This window comes from Acomys minous (assembly GCF_964271855.1).
Source record: "Acomys minous genome assembly, chromosome: 12".
Classification (NCBI taxonomy): Eukaryota; Metazoa; Chordata; class Mammalia; order Rodentia; family Muridae; genus Acomys; species Acomys minous.
This window is the reverse complement of record NC_140493.1, coordinates 86,424,238-86,444,540: the sequence shown is the minus strand read 5'-3', so window position 1 is coordinate 86,444,540 and position 20,303 is coordinate 86,424,238. Positions and strand designations below refer to the sequence as shown.

The following is a 20,303-nucleotide window of genomic DNA, read 5'->3' as shown; positions in this document are numbered from 1 at the left end:
TCAGTTCCAGGGGATCTGATACCATTTTCCTGCCTCCATGAGCACTAGATATAGAAGTGGTACACAGACATACACGCAGGCAAAAATACCCACACACATAAATACAGACAAACATGCACACAAAACATAGGGGAAACCTAAAAACATGGCATCAGGGAGACCAGATCTCAGATCTAGTCACTAACTTGCATAGGATTTGGAACACATCACCCTAGAATATCTTTCTAAAAATTTCAAAGTGTGAAATAGGGAGTGATGATAAGTTAGCCAAAGAAAAGATTAAGAATGCACATAAGGGGCTGGAGAGATGGCTCAGCGGTTAAGAGCACTGTCTGCTCTTAGAGAGGTCCTGAGTTCAATTCCCAGCAACTACATGGTGACTCATAACCAGCTATAATAAGATCTGGTGCCCTCCTCTGCATGCAGGTGGAATACTGTATACATAATAAATCTTAAAAAAAAAAAAAGAATACACTTAAATGGTCTCTAATATGAAATTCTCCCAACATTGCACATGTGTAGTGGTTAGCACTACACACACACACACACACACACACACACACAAACTATACTTGTGGTCCCAATGCTTTATAATAACCACCCCCACCCCACCTCGAGCTCTCTTTAAGGTGTGTCTTCGTTTAGTCAGCAGTCAGTGTGATATTAACACTATGAATCTAGAATTACTGTGCAAACAAGCCTCTGGCACATCTGTGAAAGACTGTGCAGATTAACTGAGGTGGGAAGAACCTCCATAAATGTGGGTGTCACATCCCTTGGATGTGGTTATCACACTCACAAATGGGAGAAAGCTAGCTGAGCATACACATGCTTAGTGTGTCTGACTGTACCATGACCAGCTGCTTCAGGACCTTGCCACCATGCTTTCCCTACCAGGATGGCCTCGAGCTTGGATCAGTGAAACAAAGAAACTTCCTCACTTAAACTGCTTTGTCGGAAAACTAATGCACTCACTTACTTAGCTCATTCTATGATAAATGGCCTTGTTGAATCACTACTCCAGGCTGGCCCCTCAACCTCCTGGTGCTGATAAGGCAGCTTTATAAGCATAGGCTACCACATGTAGCAAGGTATGTATTCCTTTAAGTCAACTGAGTAATGTATAAATTTATCATTTGATTAACGAATGGTCATTTACATTTTCCAAAAAATCCAGAATAAATTTCCCACTGTTGGGGCTGGAGAGATGGCTCAGCGGTTAAGAGCACTGACTGTTCTTTCAGAGCACCTGAGTTCAATTCCCAGCAACCACATGGTGGCCCACAATCACTTCTAATGTGATCTGTGCCCTCCTCTGGCCTGTAGGTATACATGTAGGCAGAGCACTGTATACATAATAATAAATAAATCTTTTTTTAAAATTTCCCACTGTTAGCACAATATAATGTCAAATAATATTAAAACATTATTGTACCTGTAAAAAATGCTAACTTCCTTGGAATTAGCAATAAATAGGCTATAGAGTCCCTCTCTGGAGTCTACCTTTAAAAGGCACCCTTAAGGGATTACAGAGCTATTTGTTCTTGCTAATTAAACACAGTCTCTATAGCATACGGATAAACAGAAAATTCTACGTGATTGTGAACAGACTCACATTTCAAAGCAGCCTTATCTGTGTTACATAAGCCTACTCTGAGGCAAATAAAACAAGAGTCTATCGGGGTTATCTTTGTAACCCAAGAAGGGGATCCTATGAGAGCGCGTCAGGCAGCACGGGAATGGTGCCTGGTGACTGGAAAGGCCAAGATCTTTGGCTTGGTAACTAAGCTTTCTTGAAGCCATTTTTCTTCCAATAATGTACATCTTTGAAGGCGTGGAAGCACACAGAAAACTAATTCGACCTTTCTGTGGGAAAACGATGGCAGGGATTTATTTATTGTTTGTTTAAGTTAAAAAAAAAGTTTTTCAAGACAGGGTTTCTCTGTATAGCATGGCCTGTCCTGGACTTGATTTCTAGACCATGATGGCCTCAAACTCACAGAGATCCGCCGGCCTCTGCTTCCCCAAGTGCTGAAATTACAGACATGCACTACTGTGCCCAGCCTATTATTTATTTATTTATTTATTTATTTTTGTTTTTGAAGATAAGGTTTCTCTGTGTTGCCCTGGCTGTCCTGGAACTCACTCTGTAGACTAGGGTGGCCTTGAACTCACAAAGGATGGCAAGTTTTTAAACTTCTATAGAAATATATCTTTACTTTTATTAAATAGATATTAGAAAAATGAAATTTCACTTTATATTTGTTCTTTTAAGAATGTATATATTTTAAAAGAATATAAATAATTTAAATATACTTTGATACTATATTACAATTTAATAATCTACAATTACTATAAAAGTTTGAACTTTTCTTTAAAAACATCATTCATTACTATTAATTACTTATGACATTTAAACGTACTTCTCCAAATATATTTTATAATTAATCATCACTGAGAGGCAATACAAGTAAATACTACATAGAGGACCTTACTCTGGTACTGAAATCAATGGTGTAAAAAGCATCAACAATAGGATTTTTAACAACCAAGTTTTAAAAAATACCCTTAACATCTAGTAAACAATGTTATTAAACATAGGTATTTTTAACATACTAAAAGTTGCTATGTAACCTACTCACACACTAAAAAAACTGTTATGTAATCTACCCACATCTTCCCAGGGCTTTATGGTCCTTTGTAATCAAATTTTTCGTCTACTATTGGTTATCAATTCTGTGACAGTTTGTGTTCCAGATAATAATACATAACCTCAATCCCATAAGTGGGAAAGAAATTCTGTATTATTCAAAAGCAAATGAAATTGAGTCTAATGTGATTTTATGATGCTTAAATGCATTAAGATTGGTCCCTACCAGAGGCAGGATAGATGACAAAGAAATGGGGGGAGGGGGGAAACCCAGGAACTGTAGTGCAATACACCCTTAATTCCAGCACTTGGGAGGCAGAGGCAGGCAGATCTCTTGCGTTCAAGGCCAACTTGGTCTACAAAGCTAGTTCCAGGACAGCTGGGGCTATACAAAGAAACCCTGTCTCCAAAGACCAAACCAAACCAAACACACAAAAACAAAACCAACAAGAACAAAAAACATGCCTAGATCCAGGTATAATAAGACAGGATTAGTGACGGGAAATGGCCATGAGTGGTGGCATACATCTTTAATCCCAGCGTTGAGGTGGGGCAGAGTTCAATGCCAGCCTGTTTTACATAGTGTATCCCAAGGTAAGGTAAGCCAGGGTCACAGAAAGAAGAAGGGAGGGAGGGAGGGAAGGAGAGGGGAGTAGGGAAGGGAGGAGAAGACTGTAAAATTAATTTAGGTGTGTGAATCCCAGACTGCTCATAACACATAATAACAATCATCACATCAACAAGACAGAAACAAATACAAGATATTCAAGATGAACAGACTCAGCTGAACTCGGTGGCACACACACTCAGCGAGGCAGAGGCAGAGGCAGGTGGATCTCTGTGAGTTCGAAGCCAGCCTGGTCTACAAAGTGAGTCCAGGGCAGCCAAGGCTACACAGAGAAACCCTGTCTCAAAAAATAAAAACAGAAAAAGAAAAGGTTAATGGACTCTTTAGAGCCAAGGGTTATAAGCAGATTATATGTTGTAAATACTAATTTAACATACTAATGAAAGCTAGAGAGATGGCTAAGTAGTTAAAACTCCTGGCTGTTCTTCCAGACGATCTAGATTCATTTGCCAGCATTCACATGGTAGCTAAAAAATGTCTGTAACTCATTTCTAGAGGATCTGATGCCCTTTTCTGGCCTCTGCAGGCACTGCACTTACATGGTGCACACACAGACAAGCAGGTGACATTCATAAACAAAAGAATAAAAATAAAAATCTAAAAATTAATATATAAATAAATCTCAAAATATCTAAGTTGCTAAAAATTAGAATCATTTAAAACACATTTTAATGCATTACATATTTGATATAAATCATTTACAACTAAGTTATATATAAATGTAGAGCAATATAGCAATATCTTACCAATGCAACATTTTCCAAACTCCATAGTTTTCTCAGGATCATGTAGACATGTAAACATTTTGCTATATGCACAAAGGTTTTGCTAACCAACTAAGAAACTGTCTTTTTTTTTTTTGAAACTGTCTTAAATAACTATTACATGGCATGTAAATTTCCTACATGCAAATGTAATTCCAGATTTTTTTTTAAAAAGTCAACTTTGGGGCTGGAGAGATGACTCAGCGGTTAAGAGCACTGACTGCTGTTTCAGAGGTCCTGAGTTCAATTCCCAGCAACCACATGGTGGCTCACAACCATCTATAATGTGATCTGATGCCCTTCTGGCCTACAGAGGTACAAGCAGACTGTATGCATAATAATAAATAAATCTTTTTTTTTTTTTAAAGTCAACTTTGGTAAATACCACATGACATCTAATATTTTCTGGAAATGATGCCTATGAATTATTCTAATTTTCAAAGGAAAATTTAGACTTATAAAGTGCATTTCTGCACTCTATGGGAACACAGTAAGAACAGACACCCACCTCAGTGTGTCGCTGGTGTAATGCATTATATTCCTTCTTCAGTTCTGCTTCTCTTTCTTCAAGTCTGCTAACTGCAATCAAGATACATATATTTAATCAAAACAAATACAAAAAATTTACATTTCAAAGTCTGTCTTTTAAATGTTGTGGTGCTGGGTGGGGGTAGTGCACGCCTTTAATGGGAGGCAGAGGCAGGCGGATCTCTGTGAATTTGAGGCCAGCCTGGTCTAAAGAGTTGGTTCCAGGACAGCCAGAGCTACACAGAGAAACTCTGTTTTGAAAAACAAAACAAACAAACAAAAAAGTTGTATCTATAAGCTTTAGCATCTTTGGCCTTAGCCAAGCACTCTATGTGAAATTCTTCACAAAGTGACCACATTTCACTGTCCTCAGAGAAGAGAGTAAAGTTCAGATTGGTTCTATAACACACATGTATATGAGGTCATCCTTTTACAGCTTTTCATACCTAAAAAATTCAAAAACGAAAATCACACAAGCCTTAACCTTGTGTCAAATCCCAGATGGTTATTTCAACCATTTTGAGTTTCAAATGCTTTTTCAGTGCTAGCAGGATGACAACACCACACTCTAAGTAGACTCTGCCTTGAGTCTTGCTTTCAGGGACTCATCTTCTTTTATTTAGCTCCCTCTGCTGGTGGATTTTGAAGTGTGCTGATGAGCAGCAGGCTCACAAAGTGCTTTAAATATCAAAACAAAAAGGAAAAAGTTTAGATTCTGAGACACAAAATGTCAAGATAGGATTTTAAAGGAGACTGAAAGAAAATAAAAGTGACTCAGAGCAGAGGGGCCCCAGGAAGCCCATGAAGGAAGAAACAACAGTGGGCTGACCTTTAATGAGCAAGTTCCAGATACACTGCTGCTACAGTAAACCATGAGCCACAAGGCAGAGGCTGACTGGGGGTGCTAAGGGCAGCAGAACAGTCCCTATGCTAGTGACACTGTCAAGAGGCTCAGTTAGGGCTCTGGAAAAGCATGAAAAATTGGAAACATTCTCTTGTGTATCTGCACATCACCAGAGCTGCAAATGTGAGAGGCTCTGATAATGTGCAGCTTTTGCTGAGAGTTGCAGACACAAGTACTGTGAACTCTACTCCAAAAGCACGTTTATATTTTTATATGTTGCATGTTTACATGTGAAGCACCAAATAAAACATTAATGTGCTGCCCAGTTTTGGGGTTGCAAACATTTGCCTGTCAGAATTTGCTGGAATGTCTTAGAAATATGTCGCTATTTATGAAAACTCAAATGCTTTTTTGTTATAATTTGTAACTCATTATGTTCACACCATGTTCCACAGTATCTGTAGAGTGCACCTTCTTACACTAGGCAGGTAATGTGCACATCTGCTGCTGATTTTTTGCTGTGGCCCAAAACAATAATAAGCCACTAATAATACAGATTGCATTAGGATAACACAAGAGATGCTGAAACCTGAAAATTTGTGGTGTTGCTCATTTAAAACAGAAACATGAAGGAAAAAAAAAAAAAACAGAAAATCCACGCAAAGTATGGATATTTAGCAACAATTTCAAAATAAATATTTTTGAAGGATTAGTAAGGAAAAAGTACAATGGCACTTATTTGTGTGATGGAGACCGACCACTCAGCAGTTAAAAGCACTTGTTGCCCTTACAGAGGACCCAGGGTCAGTTCTCAGCACCCACACCTGGCAGTAAGGCCAGTTCCAGGGGATCTGATGCCCTCTTCTGGCCTCCAAAGGTACTTGCATTCATGGGATGCACTCAGGAGCTCATGTACACGTGTACACACACACACACACACACACACACACATAAATTAAGTCTTGTAAAAGGTGCTAAACATTGTTGATTGCTTATTACTTAAGCTTATTTAAAAGTTAAGGAAATCCCAAGACTACCAAACAATAATTTTCAATTATTCATCTTTGTCAATTCACATTTTCTTTCATAATTTTTATTACATCTACGTATGCTCTGCATGTACTGAGAGGATTGGTGTGGCGGTCAGAGGCCATCCTGCTGCAATTGGCTCCCTCCTTCCACTATGTGGGTTCTGTGGAGTTCAACTCAACTGAGGCTTGGTAGCAAGTACCTTTATACTAACGCAATCACTTCACCAGTCCTATTAATATTTTCTTGATAATGCACAACCAAAACAAAAAAATGAAACACTAAGGCCAAAATCAAATATCATTCACAAACCTCAATTTCAAATGTATTAGAGAGTAGAACCCCATTATTCTGTCAGTTCACTTGAAATAAATTCATAAAATGCATATTAATACCACACTGACAATGCACCATAAACTGTCCTATAACTGAATATAAAGTTATTTTATTCTCATATTATGATAGCAGCATCATTATTACATTCAATTTAGAGAGATGAACACTATGGTAATACTGCTCACTTACTAAAAGTCACAAAGATGATGCTTTCCTAATGGAGGGATCTGGATACCATGCTATACTACCTCTCAAGAAATGCTACTTTTAGCCAGGCATATTAGATCACACCTAGAATCCCGGCATTTGGGAGGTGAGGCAAACAGATCACTGTGAGTTCGAGGCCAGCCTGGTCTACAGAGCGAGTTCAGAACAGCCAAGATAACACAGAGAAATCCTTTCTTTAAAAAAACCACAAAATAAAATTAACAAAAAACCAAACCAAAAAAAAAAAAAAACTTAAGAAAGCATCAAACTGTCAATGAAAATGCAGGCTCTGCTTTATGCATCATCAGGGAGACTATCTGGATATGGTTTGTCCCCTGAGGTTTAGTGTGTTGCAGGCTTGTCCCCATGGTGGCAGTGTTGGGAGGTGTTATGAAACCTGTGAGAAGTGAGGACTGGTGAGATCCCTGGGTGAATTGTCCTCAGAAGAGATTAAGGTAGCTCTCGTCAGATTTCTGAATTCTCATAAAAGCAGGTTGTTGGAAGAAAGAACCTCATCCCTAATTGCCCTTTGGCTTACAAGTCCCAATTCCTAACTCCAGAACTATAAACTAAATAAATCTTTCTTTATAAATTGGCCTGCCTCAGGTATTTTGTTAACAGCAACGAAAAACAGTAATATATGTATTAAAATGAATAAGCAACATATCATACATCAAATTGGCTAAAATAAGAAATATAAGACAACAAGTGCTTGCTAAAAATAGGTACAAATAGAACTTTCATATATTGCTGGTAGGAGTAAAATGCTATATTCAATTTGAAAACAAGCTGGGTGGTGGTGGATCTCTGCGAGGCTGAGGCCAGCCTGGTCTAGAACAGAAAAACCCTGTCTTGAAAAACCAAAAAGAAAAAAAAAGTGAAAACAGTTTGGCAGGAATTAATAAGACTGAATATTTGCCAACCCTATGACAAAATATTTCACTTCTAAGAAATACAAGTATGTACCCATTATTATAATTTGAATATGAAATATATCTTAAAGGCCCATGTGTTTGTTGTAGGCTCATTGGGAAAGCAACTGACTGGACAGCATCAATAGAACCTACAATACCAACATAACCTACCCTGATTCAGCCAAAGCAGTATAGTCAGTCAAACTGGACTCAAACCTCTGAAACGATAAGATAATGCAGACCTTTCCTCTACTAAATTGTTTTCACTGGGTATTTTTGTCACAGTGATGACAAGCTTAATACTACACACCCAGAGGCATTAAAAATGGTGTCCAATCATTCAAAGCTGAAAAGAAATACTTGCCAACCTATAACAAAGTGAAGAAAATATTCACATTCAGGAATACTATACAAGAATAAATAAATTATTTTCAAGCTTATTATAGATAAATGTCATAAGTATGATATCAAGAAAAAGCAGAAACTAAAAAATACAAAAATAACACATAAAGTGTTAAAAAAAAATTATAGCAGCTACCTTTGAGGTGGCCTTAGTCACCTATTATCTAACCAGCTTACTCCAGTACAAACGCAGTGTCTCCAGCTGTTGGCCTGGGGCTCCCTTCAGTGTGAATACTCATTTAGCATGCCCTCTGACAACTGCTATGTGTTATGCACATAGTGAAAGACTTAAACAAGCTATCTGGAACCACTACAAACAAGTTGCACTGCTCCAAGTTCCGAATTTACAGCTGAGAATACAAGCATGCTACCACAGTGGGAGAATTATAAAAAAATTTTTTAAAAGAGCAGGTATGTAAAGATAACCAGAATTATTCTTTTAAAGGTTATGTGGGTGATTTCCACTAAAAAAGTAATATGTATATCCTTTGATTGCAACAGTATTCTTTTTTACCCTGATACACTTGCAACAATGTCCAAAGGCATGAAAGCCTATAAAAATGTTTAATAATGGGAAACTGGAGTCGCCCAGTATCATCATTAGAAAGTGAAATGAAAGTCGTATGATAGAATATAATGCTTTGCTATTTTACTGCCACATGACTTTAGTAAATTAACCTCCCTGCACTTATTTCCTTGTTTAGTATTAAAAGTATATATTAGGATTAAATGAGTTAATTAATATTTGCAAAAGATAAAGAGTGATGATAGTATAAATATGTTTTCAAAACAAAATACAGTGATTAAAGGTGCTTCTTTTTTTTTTTTTAAGACATAGGAATACAGTCTATCCGAAAATATCAGTATAAGATTGTGCCTACAGTAAATGGACAGGTGCTAAAACTTATCATAGAAAATAAAAAATACAAAAGATAGGCCAAGAATGGTGGTGCATATAATCTCAGCCCATGCGAGATGAAGGCAGGAAGATCACAAGTAGTAATAATAGTGAATTCCATACCAGCCAGAGCTGTATCATGAGACTGTTGTCTCAACAAATAAATGGGCTGAACCACCTAAATTTGATTCCTAACAAGTGCTTGTAACCCTGGCTCCAAGAGAACTGATACCCTCTTCGGCCTCTACAGGCACCTACAAGCAAGTGTGTGCATGCACACACACAAACACAGACAGATACACAGATATACACTAAAAATAAAAGCCAGGCAGTGGTGGCACACACAGGGCAATTACTGAGTTCAAGGCTAGCTTGGCTACAGAATGAATTCCAGGACTTCCAGGACTGCCAGGACTATATAAAGACACCCTGTCTTGAAAAACTAGATAGATGGCCGGCCGGCCGGACAGACAGACCTGGCATGATGGTCATTGCCTTTAATTCCAGTACTTAGGAGACAGAGGTAGGTGGATCTCCATGAGTTTCACACCAAATGGTCTGTGTAATAGAGTTCCAGGCTAGCCAGGGCTACAGAATGAGACCCTGCTTCAAAACAAAACAAAAATCTGAAATATAAAATATACACTAAAACCAAACGAACAATTTGAACTGTAAGATGTCTACAAAACAGAAACAATTGTCCTTCAACGCAGCTCTTTCTATCACTTTACTTGGGCAAAAGTCCTGTAACCATGCTCCTCTCCCGCCTGCCCCTTCACTTCCTCCACAGCATAACTCCAACTGTTATGTGCATCTGTCTCCCATAGGCACATAAGCTGAGCACCTGGTCTCAAGATGGTTGCTCTATTTTGGGGGGTGGTAAAAATGGTAAGGTGGGACCTAGCTGGAGGAGGTAGGCTACTGGGCCATGACTTTGAAGGTTACACCTGGTCTCCACCTCGCCTTTCTGTCATATCCTCCCTACACAAAAGATTGATATCTCGAATACAGTGAGCCACAATATATCGCTCCTCCCTCAAGGCATTCATAGGAGTTATTCTGTCACAGCACAGAAGTGGAAAGGCCTTAGCACACCATCTATCAATAAATTCAAGTTTCAAAATAAATCTAAGCCAGATGGTGGTGGTGGTGGTGGCTTTAATCTCAGCGCTTGGGAGACATAGGCAGGAGGATCTCTGAGAGTTCAAGACCATAAAAAAGTTCCAGGCCAATGAGAGTTACTTGTTAAAATACTGTTTCAAAGCAAGGTGTGGTGGCGCACACCTTTAATCCCAGCACTCAGGAAGCTGAGGCAGGTGGACTGATGTGAGTTCGAGGCCAGCCTGGTCTACAAAATGAGTCCAGGACAGCCAGGACTACACAGAGAAATCCTGTCTTGAAAAACAAAACAAAACAAAAAGATCCCATTTCAAAAATAACAAAATAATAATAAGTAAATCTAGAATCTGACTACTTTTTCCCTCTCCGTCATCAAATCTTACTCTCACATGTCATCTAACAATTGTGCTATTCCAATTCTCTCCTGACTAGTGTTTCTAGTTAGCTTTTGGTCTATAGTCTCAAAATAGAGCATGGTAGAGCACCATGCTTAATAGTCTTTAATGATTTCTGTTTTGCTTAAAATAAGAGGAAAAAATCTTCCGCTGGTTCACAAGATCTTCCAGGATCTCATGTGTCAGGTCACAACACCCTTCATTCTAAACCTCATGCAGGACGCTGATGTCTTGTTAAGGACTAAATTGCTCCTTCACCTCACAAACTCAGAGATGGAGGCTCTAACTCCCAATGCACTTGTATCTAGGAATATAATTAACAGGCAGTGCACTGACCCAATAGGACTGGTACCCTTGTAAGAGACAGTGGAGTGCTCTCTCTCTATACACACACAGCAACAGCCATGTGGGCAGGCAGAAAATAGATGACACCTGCAATCCAAGGAGAAGGGCAAACAATAAAATAAAAAAGCAACATGGCTTCTGCTTGACTATGACTCCTAACTTCCAGATTGTGACAAACTGTAGCGGGTCTTTGCTACTTTTTGGGTTCCTCTTTTTCTCACCCTTTATCCCCAACCCAGCCCGTTTCACCCCCTAACACTAGATAGGAGAAAAACAAAGATAGAAGGGAAAGAAGAATGAAAAAAAAAAATCCCTGAATTTAATTTCTTTCCTTTTGTTTGTTTGTTTGTTCCTTCCCCCTCCCCCCTCAAGCCAGGGTTTCTCTGTTTAACAGCCTGGCTGTCCTAGACCAGGCTGGCTTCAAACTCACAGAGATCCACCTGCCTCTACCTCCCTGAATGCTAAGATTAAAGGTGTGTCTTTCCTCTTTGACCAAGGTAACTAGCAAACCACAACCAATGTCCCTAAATGACCACCAACCACCAACCTCGCCTCTCAAGGCCCTCCCATGCATTTAGGTATCCTCTGAAAAGTTCCCAGAATTCCAAATGACAATAATTGCAGAAATTGTCTGCAGCTGGCAAAAGCATGCTTCTGCTAGAGCAAGAGGCAAATCATGATCACCTGCTGTAGACAGTCCAAAAGCAGCAATCCCTATACCTGGGATTAAAACAAAAGCACATTCTTATAATACTTCTGTGTTGCTTAAAAGAAATCAAAATTCCAGGATTCTCAAAAATGTCACTATAACAAGTAATGTTTAAATTGTAGTATTTTATTTTAGCAGCCTTCATAAACTAAAACACAACTAAATGTGAGTAAGTATACCTTAGAAGCTGGGGTGGGATAGGGGGTGCCCCCTACCAAGTACCAGTACTTGGGAGGCAAAGGCAGGTGGAACTCTCTGAGTTCGAGGCCAGCCTGGTCTCTGAGTTCCAGGACAGGCAGGGCTACACAGAGAAACCGTCTTGAAAAACAAACAAACAAAAAGTATATCTTAGAAATGCTTAGATATGCATGGTATTGCCTAAGACCTGGCCAGATTACAGAGCCTATTATAGGAACTGGTTGGGACTGATTTTATACTGGCTTACTAATCAACTTTGGTTTTCATAGCTTCATTGAAATGAAGCTACAGAAGGAAGCTTTGCAAGACTGTTAGGAATTAGACATTACAAACCCAACATATGACTAAGTTCTATATGTTTCCAATATTTATCTGCATTAGTATTTATCATCATTAGAATCGGCTTAACTTTATCTACAAATATTCCTAAAGTTGATTCATTGTTTTGTTTTCTTTCTTTCTTCTTGTTTCTATCTTTCTTTCTTTCATTTGTTTTGTTTTCCAAGACAGGGTTTCTCTGTGTAGCTGTGGCTGTCCTGGACTCACTCTGTAAACTAGGCTGGCCTTGAACTCACAGAGATCCACCTGCCTCTGCTTTCTTGAGTGCTGGGTGCCACCACCACCTGACTGCTTTGTGTTTCCTAAACATTTCAGATTATCCCTACTTAGCATTCCTTCAGCCTCAGCATTCACAGCTTTCTAGCCTCAAGATTACTTTCTGCTTCATTTCTTTCCATGTGGCACCATTTTCTAATTATTTTCTAAACCATTTAAAGCTAGGTGAGATACCAAACACCTGTAACCCCAGCACTTAGAAAAAAAAAAGTGAGGCAAGGCAGTTTGAAATTACCCAGGGCAATGACTCTTTTGACTGACAGGTAGGTGGGTGGGTGGGTGGGTGGGATGGGATGGATAGATATATTGATTAGACAGTTAAATACATACATATATACTTAGATGATAAATAAATAGGCGTTACAGACTGCAGACTACTTGCCCTTTATGTTATGTGTTAGTTTCTTTGTTGTTTGGATTCCAGATCTTACTATGTAATCATCGCTGGCCTGGAGCTCACTATGTTTGTTAGGTTTTTTTGTTGTTGTTTTGTTTTGTTTTTGTTTTTGAGGCAGGGTCTTAATCACTGTGTAGCCCAGGCAGGCCTTAAAATTCATAATAATCATCCTCGGTATCTAGAGGACCAAGATCACAGGTGTGTTGCACTGCATCTGGTGCTTCAATGGACTATTTAAATATAGATATAAAACTGAGCCCCACCTCTTGCCCCAACACAAACACAACTCTCCCAATATCATCATCCCTACTAAGGGAGCATTGCCTCTGACCTCTGCATTGTCTCTGACCTCTGTGCTGTCCTCATAGTTTTTTTCTTTTCCAAATGTCATATAGTTTCCATCATACAGTATGTTGTCTTTTCTTTTCAAACACTTTTTCACTTATAGTATGTATTTGAGGTCACTTCCTGACTTTTTGTGGCTGAATTATATCCATTATATAGCTTGCCAGTTTATCAGTTATTTTTGTAAGAACTAAATGTCATACATACCATTTCATTATGCTCAAAAAATTCAAGGTATGCTTGGGTTACTCGGGATTCTGCCCCAAAAACAAACCAAAAACCGGGTGTGGTAGCCCACATCTTTGATCCCAGCACTCAGGAGGCAGAAGCAGGTGGATCTCTGTGAGTTCTAAGCTAGCCTGTTTCTACAGAGCTAATTCTAGGACAGCCAGGGCTGCACAATGAAATCCTATCTCAAAACAAACAAACAAACAAAAAATAAAAATTTACATGAACAAGAAATAATATAACAAGTCATTATACAGTCATGTATCTTAACAATATGGATGTAGTATTCTCAGAATTGCCTCACCATCCAATTCCAGCACTGTGCAAACATACAGCATACTCACACAAGCTCAGCTATGACGTTACTAGGTGATAAAACCTCACAGGAGTTCTGGGATAAATTCTGTCCACCACACTGTAACATTATTGTTCAGTCTGTAGCTATATAATTTTCATGACCTATGTGCTACAGCAACCAAAGTTAAGTTTAAGTGTACTTTAGTTTATAGCCATGTATTAAAGTCCTTATAAAAGACATTCAAGATCATTAAGAATCATGCTTCAACAGTAGTTTACGGTCAGACATGGTCGTGCTGGTAATCCCAGAACTCAGGGAGGCAGAGGCAGGTGGATCGCTGTAAGTTCCAGGCCAGCCTGGTCTACAAAGTGAGTCCAGGACGGCCAAGGCTACACAGAGAACCCTTGTCTCAAAAAAACTAAACAAAAAGATAAAGTTTATGTCTTTGTTACTAGAAGTGGGCCCCTGGCAATTATTTTCTCCTTCTTAATGCCTGCATAAAGTATCTAGACAGAAATAGCTGATAACTTTGTGTTTTGTGTTTTCTTTACCCGTACTATGACCTAAATACCAGTATTGCCTTTTTAGACACATATACTCCAAAACATATATTATATGATTATAAAAATATATTAATTCTGCAATATATATATATACATATATATACTCAGATAATACAGTGTCCCAAGATCAATAATACAACTTCAAAAGCACTCATTCTTTTCTAAAAATGCAATATTACATATAACAACATATTTGGTAAACATAGCTTAAAGCCTGAGTAACGGTAAATAGTATAACCATTTCTGAAAATAGATGTTAACATAGGAAAAGCCACCTTGAGAGTCCTAAGTGTCACTAAGGAGCCACTAAAGGGGTTTGGAGAAGGGAAGAAGAAAGGGAAAGTAGGAAGAAAGCCCCATCTCGGCAAGAGCTGTACGTATCCCCATGGCCTTATGCACCACGAAATTAACCAACACCTATGCTGCAGTACATCTAAAACATATTAAAAGGTCACTTCTTGTTAAAAATATCTCAGGACAAACCTTAAGCTCTTGTGATTATTATGCTCATCAAGACTAGCTATACACAACGTAGCATTAACTGGAAATAAACAAGCATCTGTTTATGACTGTCTATCCCCAAACAACAGATAACCAATCTGCCTGTTTTAACTGCTAATTTTCTAGGGAGAAAAACAAAATAAAACCACAGGGTCTAAAAGGGAAGTGGGGAAGGAGCAAAAAATAAAACATTGAAAAAATGTAAAGCTTCCCCCTCTAATAAAGCTGATGGAGACGCTTCAGCTCACTTGAGTGCTCCTTCTATCTGGCTCCCAGAGAGCACAGGGATACGGTTTAGGCAGGAAGAGTCACCTGCTCTGCCGGCTCAAAGCCAGAGCTTACCTCCTCAGCTTGGCGGCCTTTGCCAAGTTTGGAACACCTTCCATCTCTGTTGTCTTCTGCCCCATCAGACTGCTGATAGGCCTATGGGGGGAGAGAGAGAAACAGACCCGCTAGAATGCCACGTCCAACTATTATTTGCCTTCTCAAAAGGAATCATTACTTCTTACTGTTCGTGGAAGGCAGATAATCCAATTGTTACTGGACCTCAGGGGATTAACATTGGCCTTTCAGAGATTCTCCTTCAACAATTTAGCAACAAAAGCCCAAAAAGTAAACCAGAACCAAGTGATGTAAGAGCAAACAATCTCAGACAACACATCAAAAGAGTGATAGAAACCTGTCCTTGACCAAGGCCTTCACCACATCTGTCAAAAGATTTTCAGAAAAATAGTTCATGCCATTAATCCAAAACAAAATGTTATTTTAAAACTCTCATGAGTCAATGATCCTTAAAAGAGAAGGGCGATAACATCAAAAACTTCCAGTGTTAAAGACTTCTAAGCACTTACATTATTGCCTTTAAGATGTCTCCCATACCATCCACAAAAGAAATTTGGCTTCTGTCCAACCTACAGTCTCTCTATAAAGAAGGGCCATATTCTACCTTGGCACATATACCTGTGTTATCATCCACATGATCACAAAATACTTCCTCAAAACGTACCAAAACCAAAAACTAAGTGACTTCCTTAAATTTAATCTTCTCAAGTTATAGAAAGACAGCTAGTTATCTGCCTTATCCACTCATTCTTTTATATATTTATGGGAAAGTCACTTAATACATTTTTCATTTTCTAAATGAAATGACCAGAAGTCCTTTGATCTTTATAAAATATCTTTAGTTCTATATATTAATTATAAACTATACCTTTAATATTCTCAATAGAAAACACTTAGACCATGAAAGTGGTAGAGCCCAATACAGACAATAAACATAAAACAGTAGAAGACAGTATCACCAAATGATACAGAAGTAATGACTATTACCATTTGTATAATTCTACTGTCCTGATTTTCTGCCTTGCTTTTTATATACAGGCTTTTTTTTAAGCTCCCAAATAAAGTTTATTAAATACATAGATTTTCAAACCTAAAAGAACTAGACACAAATTACAATGAATTTAAAATAACCTTCTACACAATTAATTCCAAGGTCCTCTTTTCAGTTAGAAAATATAAATCTGAAACTTCTAAAGCTACCTTTTAAAATAGCATGTGCTTTCAACAAAACCACAAATCACCAGGCGTGGTGGCACACACCTTTAATCTCAGCACTCAGGACACAGAGGCAAGCAAATCACTTGAGTTTGAGGCCAGCCTGGTCTAAAAAGTGAGTCCAGGGCAGCCAGGGCTACACAGAGAAACCCTGTCTTGAAAAGAAAAAAAAAAAACAAATAAAAAATAAACCCCCAAAACACAAAGCAAAACAGAAAAAGCAAAAACAACAAACAAACAAATGAGAAAACCCCACAAATCATCAGTCATTTAACTTTATTGCTCTAAAACTTAAGTAGAAAAGATTTTTTCTATTGAGAAGATAAGAGTAAAATGGTAAGATGACTTATGACAGTATTATTCAGCTTTCGCCAGTTTCTTTCTCTTGCAGTGCTGGAGACTAAAGCTAAGGTCTCGTTTGCACTAAGCAAGCAAGCTACCACGCAGCAACATCCCTGGCCTTCTTTTCAGAATATTAACATTTACTGCAAATACCAGCGAAGGAACTGACAAAGGTTTCATCATTCTGAAGGTTCAGGCTACCTCAAACATTAACACAGGCTTGAAAACAGACCCAGTAAACTTAAAACTATGTCTCTTCCTTCTAAGGTGTGAAAATTCTCAACTTGGCTGTCCAGGACAGCCAAGCCTACACAAAGAAACCCTGTCTTTAAAAAACAAACAAACAAAAATAACAACAAAAAGACTAGTTTGTTCCATATGAGATCCTGTCTCAAAAATAGAGCTGGTTTAAGAACACTGGCCGTTCTTGTGAAGGACTCATGGCATCTCACAACCATCTTTAACTCCAGCTCCAGGAAATCTGATACTCTTTTCTAGCCTCCTGTGGCACTAGGCAGAGTGGTGCAGAGTCGTAATACAGGCAAGACATCCACCAACTCAAAGGTAAAATTAAACAAAACCAAAGGATTTTCACTCAAAGGAAGCAAGGCAAAGTTAGAGAAAAGTTTTCAAATAGCTTAAAAACCAATGCCATCTAAATCTCTGTTTTCATCATTGCACCGGACCTTCGGACAGTAATCTAAACTAGGAGCTGAGTGGAGGGCAATCAGTTCCACCAAGAGTAGCCTAAGAGGTAGTCTGTATCTGCTCTCAGTGCTACCGTGTTGTTAACAATTCCAAATTCAGAAACGAGGACGGCACATAAATATTATGAGGTACTAAACATGTTCATATTCCTTGGCCAGCTTTTTAATATATATTTTAAGAAAATCATAACAAGAGGGGAGACCTATAGATGTAAAACAGTATTTACTGTAACATGCTTCATTATATTAGAAAAAAATGGCTGTCCAACCAAGTAGTCGGGAAGCTTTCGGTCTTGTTTGTTTTGGCTTCCCTGTAAAGCTCCCCAACCACGGAACGACAATCCCTACCTGACAATCCCTACCTGGTTGACACTTTACCTTCACCTTGATTGTTGCATTTCCTTTCTCTTTTTCCTTTTCTTTCTTTTTTAAACAGGGTTTCATAGAGCCCAGATTTGAACTCATTATGTGGACCAGGCTAGTCCTGAACTCTTCCTTTTCCTGCCCCTGCTCTCCTGACTGCTAGGACTATAGGCATGCAGCATTATACCAGCCTATTTCTACCTTGATGCATACCTTCATCCAATGAAGGATTTTATGTAGTTTTCAACATTGTTATTAGATTTTTGTCTAGGATAAAAATTAAATGTGATAATCAAGTCCAAATGTTGCTACATGTTTGCCTCAAGTTTCTGAACAGCCAAGATTTAGGAAGGAAGGAAGGAAGGAAGGAAGGAAGGAAGGAAGGAAGGAAGGAAGGGAGAAGAGAGAACAAGCAAGCGGTGATAGCACTTGGGAAGCTAAGGCAGTAAAATTTCTGAGTCTGAGACCAGCCTGGACTACACACAAAACCATGTCTCAAAAAAAAGAAAAGAAAAAGAAAGAAAGAAAAGAAAAAAAAAGGGAAAAAAAAGATGGCATAGTTTCTCAGTGTTCAAAGTATTCACACATTTAAAAAATTGATTAGGAGGTTAAGTGAGATGGCTCAGTGGGTAAAGACATTTGTTTGGCCAAGCCTGATGACTTGAGTTAAATTCCTGGAACCCACAAGGTGTAAGGGAGAAGTACACATGCATGCGTGTGCCCACGCTAAATAGGTGTAACTTTAAAAGGGGGGGGGGGGCTGGAGTGATGTCTCAGAGGTTAAGACTGAGCTTCCAGAGGTCCTGAGTTCAACTCTCAGCAACCACATGGTGGCTCATAACCAACTATAATGAGATCTGATACCCTCTTCTGGCCTGCAGGTGTGCATACAGGCAGAGCACTGTATACATAATAAATAAATCCTTTTTAAAGAAAACTTTAAAATTGATCAGGGCTGCCAAAATATCTCAGAGGGTAAGGATACTTGTTTGAGCCAGACAGTGGTGATGCACACCTTTAGTCCCAGCTATTGGAGGCAGAGGCAGGCAGATCACTGTGTAGCCAAGGCTACACAGAAGAACCCTGTCTTGAAAAAAACAAAATCAAAACCAAATCCAAAACCAAGATGGCTGCTTGGTTACCTAGTCACCTGAGTTAGATCCCCAGGACCCACATAAAGTACAAGGAGAGAACTCATATAACAAGGTTGTCCTTCAGCCACTATATTATGCTGTTTGCCCAGTAACAAATAACAATTAAGTGTGTGTGATGATTATACAATGTATTTAAGATACAAAGCTGAGTGCTAAAAGTAAAAAAGGAATAACTAGACAGCTAGAACTCTAATCTCCTTCTCCTCTACCTCCTCAATACTATGATTTCTTAACTTGTTTGTTTGTTTGTTTTGGGGTTTTTTGTTGTTTTGCTTCTTTATTTTGTTTGAGATAGGGTTTTTCTGTGTACCCTTGGCTGTTGTGAACTCACTTTGTAGACCACGCTGGCCTCGAACTCACAAAGATCCACCTACTTCTGCCTCCCAGAGTGCTGGAATTACAGGCGCGTGCCTCTATGCCTGGCTCATATGTATCACACACCATATATATTTCAGATTTTTCTTAAAGAATCATGAGATGTCAATTATCAAGACTATCACTGTTACTCTTGGAAAAGATCATAAAGCATTTTTAAATGTTTTGCTTATGTTGGATAAATCCAAGATATATGTTAGTTCAAAGACTGAGAGAAGAACAAGAAATCACCAAACTCAAACATTACCACAAAATTGTGAAAAAAAATTTTCAGACTTGGATTCTCAATATAGTTAAGCCATAGCCCTATCTGACAAAGCCCACACTATCAAAAGCTAAAAGAGGGGCTGGTGATGTGGATCTGCTGGTAGATTTCAATTCCCAGGACCCCATGGTAAGATGAGAGAGCCAGTTCCACAGCTGCCCTCTTACCACCACATATGCACTGAGATAAACATGCACACCCCCTCAACCCAAATAACTGTAATAAAAAGATTTAAGCTGTGAAGAATACCCTTTAGTTCGGTTCCTATTTCTTTACCTTTTCTTGCTTTCATGTAGAAAACAACCACAGGCAAAATTTCCCCTTTTAAAACAGGAAATGGTCTTCACAGTAGAACTTGAACTTCCAACGACTACTTTAAAAAGAATACACATACTTTGAAATGCACCATCCAGGACTGATAAATTCACAATTCACAACTAGAGACTCCACTGTACAGACAAAAAAACCCAGAAATTGAAGCCAATGTGCTACCGCACATGTCTAATCTCAGCATTCAGGAGACTGAGGCTGGAGGGATGGAGAGTGTGAGGCCAGCATAGGCTATACCTCAAGAGCCTGCATAAATAAATACAGTGAAACACAGTATGACATACTCTACAGAAATTT

At 38.7% G+C, this 20,303-nt stretch overlaps 1 protein-coding gene across 7 annotated transcripts in view; it reads right to left on the bottom strand.

The window, feature by feature from the left end:
* Positions 1 to 20,303, bottom strand: part of SPAG9 (sperm associated antigen 9) — a 133,961-nt gene that overhangs the window by 87,390 nt on the left and 26,268 nt on the right. For 6 of the 7 annotated variants that reach the window (XM_084803315.1, XM_084803318.1, XM_084803317.1 and 3 more), the window contains exon 3: positions 4,551 to 4,621. In XM_084803315.1, coding sequence (XP_084659441.1) covers positions 4,551 to 4,621 — 71 coding nt within the window. Of the gene's footprint in view, positions 1 to 4,550; positions 4,622 to 15,255; positions 15,295 to 20,303 lie in introns of those variants that run through there. The other variant, XM_084803324.1, reaches the window with a different exon arrangement.